The sequence below is a fragment of the Rissa tridactyla genome, chromosome 4 (genome assembly GCF_028500815.1).
Source record: "Rissa tridactyla isolate bRisTri1 chromosome 4, bRisTri1.patW.cur.20221130, whole genome shotgun sequence".
In the NCBI taxonomy this organism is placed as follows: Eukaryota; Metazoa; Chordata; class Aves; order Charadriiformes; family Laridae; genus Rissa; species Rissa tridactyla.
The window spans coordinates 65301098-65314884 of record NC_071469.1 but is presented as its reverse complement, the minus strand read 5'-3'; the positions used below and the strand labels follow the sequence as shown (position 1 = coordinate 65314884).

General features: G+C 46.3%; 1 protein-coding gene across 1 annotated transcript in view; it reads left to right on the top strand.

The window, feature by feature from the left end:
• Positions 1-13787, top strand: part of PRKCH (protein kinase C eta) — a 119557-nt gene that overhangs the window by 85511 nt on the left and 20259 nt on the right. The window contains exon 11 of the mRNA XM_054200116.1: positions 13103-13241. Coding sequence (XP_054056091.1) covers positions 13103-13241 — 139 coding nt within the window. The remainder of the gene's footprint in view (positions 1-13102; positions 13242-13787) is intronic.

Sequence of the window (13787 nt, the reverse complement as noted above, 5' to 3'; positions counted from 1 at the left end):
ACAAAAAGCAGCCCTGCTGGCACCTTAGTGGCTGGCCAGTGCTAAACCCGAACCCTTTCCTGCACAGATGCGGGAAGAAGCTAAGCTTGAATCCATCTTCTGTCTCGTTTCTGCACATGAGGCAAAAGCCACAGGATTGCTAGTCAAGTGCCAGAAAAAGCTCCAGCTGCCCAGTGCAAGCAAGGACAAAGGGAAGCTCTGCTTGCTCGGCTGCTGGATTTAACAGCAAGTCACCGCGTGTTTGAGTAATGTGTCACTAGTGCCGGAGCTCTGACGTCTGGAATGAAGGTGCCGTGTGGGCACCAGAGCCGCCAGGCTGTGGAGTGCTTTGCCTTGAGATAGAAAGCTGGGGTGGAGAAGCGCTTGGCGAAGAAATCTGTTATACAGGCTCATCTGGGGATGCACAGTGGAAAGTGTTTCTGGCTGATTCCTGAAGCTTGGATTAGCTCTGGGGCAGAGCCTGCTGCATCCAAACATCATACTGGGTGTCAGCTGCAACTGCTCCGTGTCCGGGCAGAGCTGCTCTGGGAGCATGCTTTGGTTGCTATGGGGGAATGAAAGGCTGTTGATAAGAGTTGTCTTCTTATTGGGCGTTTTCTGTTTTGAGTCATTCCAGCCACGGTGAAAGGTGCTAGCAGTTCCAGGAGTGACAGCAAGTGCTTGGTTTGGGAGCAGAGAACCATGCTCAAGGGTTGAGTTCCACATAGCAGGGGTGGCTGTGAAGACGCAGGCATGTGCGATGGAAACGCAGAGACTCAAAACCAATAGTACAAAATTAAGGAATTGGCTGGAGAGGAAATAAGCTGGGTTTGCATTCATATCACTGTGGTGTTTCCCAAGTCACCACAGGGACAATGTGGGGTGGGAAGTGAGAGTAACCCTGTGTTTAAAAGTTGATTCCCAGTGCACGTGGATGTAATCTTGATGTGAAAGTAGCTGCTGTGTCATGGTGTGGTTGCTTTCCTGTTACAGGCTAGCACAAAGTACCCTGCAGCACCCGCACTGCCATCCCCTGTGCAGCATTCTCAGTTCTGACAACCCTACCGTGAAATCATTTCTCACACAAAATCGTGAAGAAGTTTGCAAACCATTTGTAAAGTAAAGCACTGTGAGGTCTGCTTGAGAACAGAAATGGGGGACAGGTAAACTGCACGTGTGTGGTGTCTCTAAAGTGCAGAGTGCATACAGGTCACCTATTGCTCCTTGCCTGCATAGCCTATCTAGAACAGTTCCAGGAATTCATTAGCTTTAATGTATCTTTTGTGGGTGATGCATTTCAGCATGTTAAAATTAAAATAATTCCATTTTTTGTTCCTTTTCCTCAGGCCAGTAAAGAGTCATTCTGCTTTCCCTGAGCCTCTATGGTCTTCCATTAGTCCTCAATCAATTATTTATTCATGGGGAGAGTATCTGAAAACAGCAGTCCAGTCTGAGAGTAGCGGCACTTGACCGTGTAGATGAGTTTGAAGCACTTGATGACTGAACCCACTGGAATTGTCAATAACATTAAGAACTGCTTTCCTGCCACAAAATAAAAATATAGCCTTATAGGTGGAGTGTGCTAAACTTTGATGAGAACATGAGCTAAAAAACAATGCACTTTAGATGCCACCTCGGTGTACCTTTAGCAAGAACAGACAAGGAGTTTTTTGAAAAACATCTTGCCTTCAAGTTGACTAACTTTTGTTTTGTGGTAGAAAATGTGTATTGTTGTGCATTTCTGGCCTGTGTAAACATGGGAGGTTTAGATACAAAATCTTTAATTCTGAATTTTGATCTGGTGTGGTGCCGTCACAGCTCTCAGCCAAGATTTCTGTCTGTTGTTTCTTGTCTTCCTAGGTTAGAAATAAGTTTCAGTGAAGATTTGTGGTGCCTTCTTACTGCAGAAAGGGGCACTCAAGCATATGATCATGGCCTAAGTGAGAGGGACCTGACAGCTTCAGATCTTCCCCAGTTAAAATAGGAAAATCAGAGAGTCCTGTAGTCTAGCGTTGGCCTGAAAAAGGCTGAGGTAATAACAGTTGTCACAGATACCTTCCAGTAAGCAAGGCATCCTGGTACTGGAAAGAAGGGTGAACACATGTAGTCATAGCGTGAACTGACTCTACATCAGCCAACTGCAAGGCATGTGCTACTCATGGGTAACACCCCCAAATTTCCATCTTAGCTGGAGCTTGCTGCATGCTAGTGTTAGTCATTATTCCCATTCCTGTCCTGAAAATGCCCCTTGTGCTTCCCTTACGCAAACTTCCCAGTTCCCCCCCGGAGTTGATACTCTGTGTATTGGGTGATGAAAAGAAAGGGTCGCTGACTCTTCATGTTGCAAGGATGTGACTGTAGATGGCTGTGGAGGGACTGGCTGGTTTATCAGGGGAAAGACTGTAATAGTTGGCCGGGAAAGCAATCTTTTAGTGTTGGCTGTGTCTACTCAGCATAGAATTCTGAGTCGTGCCAGGAGGTATATTCCAGAGACACAGAGTACCACTGGGTATCCTCCTGCATGGTCATACGTTGTAGAGGCCAAAGTGCCCTACTGCACTGGGGAGATGCCAGTTGGGTTGCAGTGACTCTCATGGAGGGACATGACAAATCTATGCGCTAAAAACTCAAGAGGTGAGCAGTGTAAAGACAGACTTTCCTCATTCAGGTCCCATTTCTATCCTTTTTCCAGATGAGGTCAGTCAAGACAGTGCTTATTTTCATTTTCTGATTCATTTGTTTCATATATTACAGGAACAAGGGAGTTGGCAGCTTCTTGTGCATGGTAGCCATGTCAGCTGAGCATTGATTGACTTCTGCTCTAAGTTATTTCTGCTTTGCTTGCAATCGGGCAACCTGCTGAGGCACCTAATTTGGGAACTTAGATAGCCTTGTCAGCTGGTGAGTCAAATTTTAGAGGGGCTGAACTGCCTTGGGAAGGCACCTGTCTGCCTGTGCTAGTTGGAGAGGGAGCCCTGACCAACGAGACTCGTGGGTTGAGTACCTGTATGGGAACAATACCAGCGAGCATTGTACATGGGCATTTTGAGGTGTCTTTGCTGCCCATATGGCATTTGGGGTGACATATGGGCTCTGGTCTGTCCCTGTTGGCCCGGCACAATGTTGGTGGTTCCTGCACGCAGGCAGCTTGGGAGGAGTCCCCAGAAATGGGAGCAGGATTGCAGAGAGCTCGGCATGCCCAGCCAGGAATTTCACCTGGCTCTGCCCTGCTCATCCAGGATACTTGGGCTTCACACAGCCCTGGGTGAATCACCTGTAATGAGTGATGGCAACAGTAATCCACGTAAAATGAGAAACTAAATCTTGGGATAATGACCCATTTGCTAGGCTCCTATGAATACCTCTTCCATCTGATTTCACTGCTGCTATTTAAGCGATTGTTGTGGTGAAAAACAGGGAGATAAGAGCAGTCAGGAAAGCATTTTGTTTGCCCGAAGGTTCACTGGAGTCTTAGAAAAAAGAGAATCAATGACATCAGTGATAGTCTCAGTTTTTTAAAGAAACAACTCTCAAGACAGCTTCTCCTAGGAATTATATTTAAATTTTGTTCCGGGGGGGCTAGACATCACCCCCTCCTGCACAGGACTGAGGTGCCTGTGTGCTTTGTGTCCACAATGCGTCACTAGCACAGAGACTGCTCTTTCACCATGTGCAGAAAAATTCAGTGCAGATGGTGGGATTTTCAAAAGCGTCTGTGCTAGCCCACTATTGCTCCTTCAGAAGTTAATAGTAAATTTGGCAGTGGAAATCTACAGGCCAAAGCAAAGTGCTTTTAAAAATCCCATCTAAAAATACAGTACTTCTTCCTTCAGCTTTGTTTGTTCCATTATAGAAAGGAGATTAGCACCTATAGCCTTAGCTTTATAAATCTGGATCTGTAATTCAGAGCCTTAATAAGGTTAAGTAATATTTTTTTTTTTTTTTCTAAGAGCCTAATCCAAAATCAACTGAACCTGACAGGACTTTTTTCCACTGATTTCCCTGGATTCAGGATCAGGCTCAGAGTAATGTGAATCTTGTCCGTATCAGATGAATATGGAGAAGTCTGCCTGACTAGACATACAGGTTCAAAGCAGGAGAGTCTTCCCCACAAAGCCCTGTTGGCATTACCAGTACCACCACAGGTTTGTTTGCTGCCCAAGCTGTTGCCAGAGGCAGTCTGCACCATGATCATGATGGGTAGGGCCACCTTTTCTTTAGTTTGTTGTTTTGTTGTTTGTTTTTTTTCCTTTGATATTTCCTGGAGTGAAACATTCCTCCTAAGATGCCAAGTGTGGGGAGGGTGGATTTCATGACAGCTGTGGGATTAGCAGTGAGAGCGCAGGAGAGTTGCTTTGGTGTGAGTCCGATTCCCCCAGGGCAGGCTTAGTGGCACACAGCGGTGAAATGGGGACATGTCACTCTGTCTGGGTGCAAAGAGGAGCCTTTTCAGCAACACATTCCAACCCTTATCTTACCAGAAGAGCTTGGAGCTGGGGCAGGGCCTTCTAGCAGCTCTTATGGTGGGCTGTGGGCAGTTGGTGATGGTTGATCTTGGGTAATTCTTTCACTTTGTCTTGAAGCATTGAGATCTTGTTGTACTGCGGGCACAAGCCTGATTTCATTTTAATTTCTGTATCAGGCTACAAATCAACATCGGGCTATTTTTGTCAAGGTGACATAACAGGCTTATGCTTTTTAATCTCTCTTGGCACCGTCGGTCATAAGTCCACACCTGATTCTTGTTCGTGCATTTGGGTCTCAAGTCTGTTGTATGCCTTCTCTGAAGATTTCAGGCAAGGGGACTCACAGAAAGAAGCGTTGGTGGTGTGGGTTGTTTTTTTTTTTTTTTCCCTCTTTCCCTCTTTTTCTGGCAAGGGTAAAATAGAAGCTCTGTTGGGAACAACTCAGCAAGTGATGTTTCAGGGCCAGCAAATTCCAGTGTTGCTGCCCAGTGGGACTGAGGAGTCTATCACAGGACTAGGCTGGCGGCTCATCCGGAGAGGGAGCGCCTGGCATGCATACCAAGAGGTGGACACGAAGCCTTTTTCTGTCCACCTCTCCCCTTTCCATAGTAAATGGGCGGACGTTTGCTCTGGGATTCGGGGAAAGACCTCAAGTGTAACTCCTCTTTCCTGACTAGAATCCCACGTAAAAGTGCAGCAAATAATATATATATTATGTATACATATATATAAAAAAAATGTACGCACACAAATGTGGACATATAAATACATATGGATTGCGCCATCTTTGGGATTACTCCAACGTAGTAACCTCCAGCGCATCTGTGTTTCAGCAGTAATGGCTCCAGCTCTCAGCTGCCCCATTACACAAAAGTGTCTTTTTGCCCTTGTAAAACTGCCTTTGGAAACTATCATTAGCTTTCTTACAGCTGCCATGAATATAATGAAGGGAAAGCTTATAGGTGTGCCTGACCCTGAAGGGACTCAGGGCACCCACGGGGTCCCACTGGATCTGTACCACTCAGGTTCAGACCCACTAATGTGGTGGAAGCTTTGTGATTATCTATTGTGGTATGCTGAGGGGATTTTTAGTCTACGCCTGTATACTTTAGCCTACCACTCTAATTTAACTGGAGGATGAATCATGCCCATTCATCTCAGTAGCAGTGAAATCATGTTGGTAATTGTGTTAGCTTCCACAGACGCTTTTCTGAAGTGCCCAGAGGGAGGGGAGGTGGGACTGCTGGCACTTCAAACCATCAGAGAGGTCTTGGATCCCAGGTAATGCCAGCTCCTTTGCTGTAAGAAAACTCAGTGCCTTGGACTCGGCTTAGTCTCCAGAACGGCAGCCCAGGGAGTGCCGGGAGGGGACCAGTGCTCTGATGTGGTATGTGGAATTGGCTTCCAGTGAGACCCTGCCAGCAGGAAGGGGTCAGGCAGATGGGGAGCCGGCAGCGCTGGGTTCCAGCCCATCTCCACCAAAAACCCCATGGTGCTGCCTTAACCCGGGCAGAGGGCTTGTAGAAACTTGCCCTCATGCTTGAAGGGCTGCTTAACTTTAAGATTAAAATGCAATAACAGAGCGTTTATGGATACAAATGCTTGCCAATCGGCTTTTAGTCTGAAGCCCAAGCAGCAGAGCAAGAATGTATTTTAAAGCTTAAACAGACTTATCCCTGTGAGTGCCTAAGACTGATACAGAGTGCCTTTGGACATGCTGAAGAGCACAGATGCAGGTGGGTATGAGGATCTTGCTCTGTCTTACACAAATTCAGACACCCGTGGAGTGGCCCTTGGCCACGTGCTCTGGTGTGAGTTTTCAGGGAAGTTCAGCGTTCTAGCGTTCTATCTGACCTCGGACGTAAATCCGTATTGCATCACTCTATACCATCTTGGTGTCTGCAAGAGAGGTGGAGTCTGCTTTGGAGGCTGGGTGGCTGTAATCCATCCTGCCTTTATCCTAACACATGGGTGCAGAGCATTTCAAAAGGTTTGTGCTTCGCGTGACAGTGTGGGTGGGGTAGGTCAAGCAGAGAAAAGCCATGGAACTCTGTTATATTCTGCAACGTTCCCCTTCTGCAGCTCTCTGTGGAGTCTGTAGGATGTGCTGTGCTGGAATGAGACTGTAAAATCCCCAGGAATGGTGCTGGGCTGCTGGCTGGGCGACTGCTCAGGTACCGAGATGCCTGTGGGATCGACCTTCCCCACAAGGCTCCTCTGCTTCACACGGCTGTGCAAAGCAGCTGGCGAGGACGGGCCGTCTCCTGTTGTATGGCCCAGCAATGAGTGTTAATTTGCAATGGAGTTTCACTCGCTCATACCACTTATCCTGGGTCTGAGTTGGATTCTTGTATCATTACGTCACATTTCTGCTTTTGCTTTGTTTCTGAGAAATGCAGAAGTTCAGCCTGGAGCCATTGCGGCTGTATTTACGGTTCCTTAACACTTAAGCGTGGTCAGCTTTTGAGAACAATTTCTGGTTGTTAGGACAGTGCAGAAGGGCATCTTGCTAGCTTCATTCCTACTTTCTGGTAATTACGAATTAGAAATATCTGGAGAGATCTTACCTTCATTTTGTCCCATTACTTTGCCATAGTCGGGCTGTCTGCATGCATGCTGGTGGTCTGAATGGGTTTGCACCTCAGAAGCTGATTGGATACTAAAAGGAACATTTTCTTTACCCAAGAGAATGTTTTTCGAGAAGGCAAGGGGTTGAAGTTATGTTTTGCAGTCCCTGCGCTGTATTTTGACATTGTTACTTTGTGTGGTGCCTGGAAGGACAGAGCGCATGGACTAAATCCTACAGGGTTTAGGGATTGCGTTGTGAAGCTACGGGCACATAAAGCAATGCCAACGCTTTCCATCTCAGCACGTCAGCCCCAAGCGGTGGTGTAAGTGGCTACACCCTGGTTATGTGCTGTATAACAGTGCTGAGTCTTACCTCCGGTTCTTCGCTTGGTTCTGAGCCCAAGAAAGCGCCCTCTGTAAGCTCCAGCTATCCTGATTTCCACCTTTAAAGTATGACAGTAGTTGAATTAGAGGAGGCTTCTGAGGCTGGGAAGGAGCAACAGCTTGTCCTTTTATTTGGCAACAAAACTCAGGATTTCAAACAGGTTTTCTCCAGTTCGGTGCGGCTTGATCTTTTTCTGATCTCTGCTTTGTGGCTTCCTCTTTCAAGAGCCAGTAACCTGTTTTTTCATGTGTGATTTCAATATTTCCCCCTACCCTAAAGATGTGGTAGCAACTAAGGAAACTGCAGCAGCTCAGCCTGGGTTTTTATGTCTTAGCTCTGGTGGAATATATTGCAGGTGTCTTCTTTAGCCTGTACTTTTTAATGCCCGCTTTCCCACTGCTTAGGAATTTGCTTAACTCTTCCTTGATGCTGTGATAATATGGGTTTCTGGTTATAAAAACTTACTTGACCATAAAAATAAATAATGTTTGGTTGTTATTAGAAAAATGTGGGAGATGTGAACCACTTTCTGTGAAGGAATTTTTAAGTGAGTTCTCTACAAACCAAGGCACATGGGATTGGAAATAGCCTTAATTTCCCAAAGTGGTATGAAATCTTGGGAACAAAACGTTGGAGGTCCCTAGTCCAAAGCTGGTGGGAATGGAATTGTGAAAATAATTATTTGCTTTGAGTTTGGTATCCGAGTCTCCAAAATTTGGTGTGGAAAGAAAGATAGAAAATTGTTTCAGATTTTGTGGGCCCAAAATAATTGTTTGGGCTTTTTTAAAGCAACAGTATTTTTTTGCAACTCAAGAGAGTGTTTGTTTCAAGTAAAACAAAATATTTTGGTATGGGTGTTATTAATTAATGCAAAGGGAAATCGGAATTATATTAGCTTCACACTAGTACTTAGAGCTTTACATAAAGCTGAAACCTCCATCTGTTCTCCTTATTTCATCAAAAACAAAATACTGGTTTAAATCTGTTGTCTGCTCTACTTGGAGCAAGGCTTCCAACTTGAAAAATCCTACCTCTTTAATAAGTATCTTACCAACTATGCTATTCCACAGGTTGTATGTCTTTCGTTCTCCTCTTTTGAAGTTGCTTCATTTTGCAAAAAATAATTACAGTTTCACTGGAGCGGGAGGTGGAAGCATGTATTGCTTTGGCTACCAGAGCAGGCAGTATGAACACATTTTTGTCCATTGTGATGGAGATTTCAGTATTTCTATGAAGTAAAATGACTTCAGCAGAAGAGGTGGAGAAAAGTCAAAATCTACTCCCTTCTAGCAAAGGCAGTTTGAATGCGTATTTGCTCACCCCAAAGGTGTTTCCAAACAAGTGTCTAAGTGGCCTTGCATGCTGAAGCCTTGAAAAAGCAAAATTTTCCCTTTCAGAAATGGCCAAATTACTCATTTAGCTAATTTCAGGTTTGGGGATTTTATTTTTAATTGTGTATATGTCTGTGTATATATATTTATTTTTATTTTTTTGTACATTTGGCTGGAGTTTTACACTAGTCACACCTACATTTGTGGTTAGCTCTCATTGCTCTGTGTCTACATCTTTCATGACTCAAATGATTTCCCTCGAGATGGGAACACCAGGCTTTTATGATCTTTAGACTGGACCTTTGGGATTACCAAACCTGGGAGAACCTAGAACCGAGGCAGGAAGCCCATTTCTGCCACTCCAGTGAAGAAGATCCTTACTGCATGTACAGTCCTTACAACACAGAGTGGTAAAACCAGAAGAGGGAAAAAAAAAGCCACCAAAATTTCATCCTTTCAGATTTAGTTTCTACATCACGGGTGAGAAGATGGGAGTAGAGTGAGTGGCAGGTACATGTATAACACCTATTTACTGGAAAAACTGTCTGGTGCAGGGAAATTGTATTTGACAGATGCTTCAGAAAAGGACTGGATCATCTGCAATTGTAATTTTGGGTTTTTTATGAGTATTAAACTCAAGTGGCAGACGGGTAAAGAACACCTTTTCCAGCAACTGACGCTGAAGCAGCTCGTTTTGTCATTTCTTCTGGGTCTAGACTAAACTGAGGCTGTTAAGCCGATGTGCCGTAGCTGCCTGCAAGGGCAAGAGCTGCCTTTCTGAGTCAGGATGAAGCCTGTTTTCCAGTGGAGGTTTGTCAGTGAAAGGCAGGACCTCGGCAGGGCCTTAGAAATGCAGCCCTCAGAAAACCTCTCCGCTGTTATTGCTTCATCGAGCTGCTAAAAATATTGAATGGAAAATGCAAGTATTAAGGAAATGAGGTAGGTTTGGGCTTTCTGAGCTGGATGACTTCCAGTTTCATCAGCTTCCCGGAATCCTTGCTGCGAAAATGAAGAGCTCCTTGTAAATCTCAGAAACCTGTCAGTGTTTTTCCTCTCACGTGGCTGTGCTGGTTCATGGGGTTCAATGCATGGGGAGACCTGTCAACGTCAAGCAGCAAGTACAGAGCTTACAACTGCTGTGATCGCTTGAGACAAATACTGAAATGTGAGCCCAAACCACCACTTTCCCAGAGATTTTTCTTATGGGGCAGCCAGAGAGAGCAGGCTCCAGAGGAGCCACATGGCTGAGCCTGCCACTGTGCTGGCCCACAAGACCGCTCCAAGAGGGATGCATGGGGCCATCTTCTATGGCCTCGCCAAGCCAACAGCATTGAGAAATCATCTTTGGTCACAGGAGGTCCTCTTCTAAAATGATCTGCACGTAGCCAGGGTGCCTGAGCAAGTGAGAGCAGATTAATGTCACGTTACAGGTTATGTGAAAATAGAAAATGCAAGTTTTGGATTTCACGTTGCTGGAAAGAAGTCAGGAGGAGCCAGTATTCCAACTGCAGGAGGAGACAACAGGCGCTCTTAATAGGTTTAACGTGCAATGTAGAGAAGCCAAAAGGCTGGAGATTTGCCTTGTGTGGTTAAAACTATACTCGCTCAGCAAGCGGCAGATGGTTTAAATTTAATGGCAATTACATATATAGAGGCGCTCTGGGAGGACACAGCAAGCGCAGAGCTCTCTTGCACCTGCAGAAGCTCCTGCCATCTTGATGATGAACGTTGTGCATTATACAGCTAGTGGGGCTTTAGGGCTTTTTGCAGTACACGTGCTGTGGGTCAGAGGCTGAGACGTGGCAGAGCGGCTGGTGATCTGGTCTGCAGGGCTGGCCCTGCCTCGTTGCTGCATCTTGCCTCTGCTCCTCAGGCTCTCCATGAGGGACTGTAACCTGCTCACTCAATGTATGTGACTGTGTTGCTGCTGGCTTGGATATAAGGAAGATGTATTTTGAGGTATTCCCAAAGCATGCTAGAATGTGGCGGATGTTTTGAGGAGTGAGGGGAGGTTTGGAAGGGGGATCTCCAAGCAGGTTCACCAAAATTCCCCTTCCAGTTGCACCCTTAGGGGTACGCCCCAACAATCAGGCCTACCCAGGACCGAAAAGGTGTTTGCTGCATTTAAAATCGAGCCAAGAATAAACTGCGCGTTTCAACCACATCATTGCAGACTCCTGGAAACAAGGCCTGCCTTCATGCTCGGAGGGCTTCCCTGCTCTGCCAGGAACCACAGGGAAAAGCAACAGGAGCTTTGGCTGTAAACTGCTGCTGAAGGCGTACTGTCATGGGCAAGCACGTACAATACCTCTCACTGTGCTCGCCTAAAGCCTTTCCAAGATGAGCCTTTGCCCACATGCCTTAGCAGACATTTTTCATTTTTCAGAAGGGGAAAAATAAGTGTCTTCTGCTGAGCATTCCACCCAGTGCGAACACTGCAGCATAAGACAGGCATGGGCACTGTCCTTGGCATCCAAATTTCACTGACCACCGGATAGCTGCTGGGCCTGCTGGGAAGGGCAGCATCATTACAGAGGGGTTTTTGCTGGCTTATGTTGCTGTGCCATGTTAAAGTTGGAGAGAGAGGACGTATGATCTTGCAATTAAGATCTGGAGCTGGAATTCAGGAAGCTGGTGTTCAGTCTTGGCTCTGGGGACATGGGCAAATTTCTTAACCTCTACCCCTCACTTTTCCATCTGTTCAAAAGAGGCTAATAATACTTTTTCTTATCTCTTTAGGACAGGATGTGGCCCTGATTGTCTAACACAATGTGTCATTGTTTTTTTTCCACTGCAACAGTGAAGTTACGGGAGAGCTGTCTCAAGCTCCAGGGAGGCATCCCGTGGTGGCATGGGCTGTAGAAATGCCAATGCAAAACAGAGCAATCGACCACCTGATTTTCACTTTAAGATCATAGACCGGCAATGAAGAGGATCAAGCTGAATTCAAATTTCAGCTCTCTCATAAATTTTCATATTGATATCGATGTGCCACCACCTATGTTGCCACCCTCCTCATTGCTCCCCCTTCCCAGGGAAACAGATGTCCAACCAGAAGACAAAATGGATCTAGTTCCAGCATGGATTTCATAAAGGGGCCCTGAGACCCTCAGATGTGTTTGGCTATTTGATCCTTATCTGGACATCTGAATGACTTTGAAAGTGGCTTTGTCTGGGCTTATAAGGTAGTCCTCCATTTCAGTAAAATGGCAATAGTAGTGCTTCCCTGCCTCAGAGCTGCTGTGAGGGCTCTGTGCAACTCTTGGGCAAATACCTGAGACGGTTCAAAAAATGAACTGTGACCTATGTGTACTGTACGGAACTTGTCTGGCAGCTGAAAAGCAGAGGTGCTGCGAGCTGGTATGTATTTTTAGGAAGGCATTGCCTAAGTCTGCAGATGACCCCGTGCCTTCTGGTGATGTTCCTGACCGGCACTGCTGACTGCGGGCTATTCCCTCAGGCAATCTCAAGGTCAGGCAAGCTGATAAGCTTTGTTAGGGCTCAGTTATTTTGGCATCTCTGCTTTTGAGGAGGAGCTCCCAGGCTGTTAGAGGTGACGTATTGGAAAACGTGCCTTTCTGCAGCTTGTACAGGATAGTGTTTGGCAGCAGGTCTCTTGTGACAGTGGCAAGGAGGTCCCCACCCCAATGAGCACTACAGGGGACATCACTTCTTACGTGAGTGGAGTCCTGCTGGAATCGATACACCTGGGAGGCCTTTAAGACTCTGCCTTATGGTGGAGGCATCCCATGCCAGCTGAAGATTCCCCCTGCCCACATGGCATGGTTCGGCAGGGAATTTCTTTTCTTCTCAGCTTGGATAATATTCCAGGTGGGGTTTATCAGTCAGGCTTGCCCTGATACAGGGAAGTCTGGGACCCACCACACCTCAGGAGAAGAGGGAATCTGCTCCCCCTCTGAAAAGGCTTCACACACCTCCCTGACTTTGGCTGTGTGCTCCCGGCAGAGCGCTTCGCTGAAACAGAGCACGTCCTGTGCGGTGCGTTTTGCTGCATCATAACATCGTTACGCAATTTGACAGCTCTGGCAACCTCTGTTCCAGTGAGTCCCAGAGCTAAATGAGCAGGAGCTCTGCCAGCCAGGCTTGTGGTGTGTTTGGAAAGCCATGTGGGCGAACTTGTATAGCACCTGCCCATATTAAATGCAGTTCGGCAGAATGATGCTTGTTCCTCCCTCCCTTTTGTAAGAAATGGAGCAGAAGAAACCCCCTTGTGCATGATTTCTGTTTATTTTTTTATGATGCTGAGGCTTGTCCACTTTACAGGTTAAGCTTCGGAGGCCTGGGATGCTCCCTCCATTTGTGCTGGGGCTGATTGAAGCATGTAGCAACTTGATGAACAATTCTCGTTGCAGGGACTTGAAGCTGGACAATGTGCTATTGGACTACGAGGGTCACTGCAAGCTGGCAGACTTTGGAATGTGCAAAGAGGGCATTCACGATGGCATTACCACAGCCACCTTCTGTGGTACACCGGACTACATCGCTCCAGAGGTATAAGAAACCTTTCTTTGGCCAGGAAAACTTGGTTACGATACGAAAAGCGTAGGTTAGCTTTGGAGCGGCAAGTGTACTCTCTGGTGTCTTTAGCTACACCTTATTTGACTGCTGGGTGCAAGTTTTGCTCTGAAGTGCATGCTTATATTATCAGTCCCTCGTGCAAGCAAAGCACAAGTAAATCTTGGGTCTGCTGTAGGCACCAAGATAAGCCTGTGTTTTTCTTTAGGAAATGTGAGGTGAAAAGTGGAGGCACAGCTGCAAAAATCTTGAGAGGCACACACAGATACTGGCCCAGTTTGATTTGAAAGGAGATTGAATTCTCCCTCATTTCCTTGTTCCTTTTTCTACCTCCTCCCCTTCCCTGTCATTCCCCAGTCTCACTACAAATTAATAAACACCTCTTTAAGGAACAGCTGCCCTCCAGACGCTGCCAGATGTTCTGACAGGGTTTCAGATCCTTCTTCAACACAATTGAATTTTTGTCTGTGGTTGGCGTTTGTGCCTTTCTCACACACTTGCGCTCCTTTCCCTCTCCGTCTG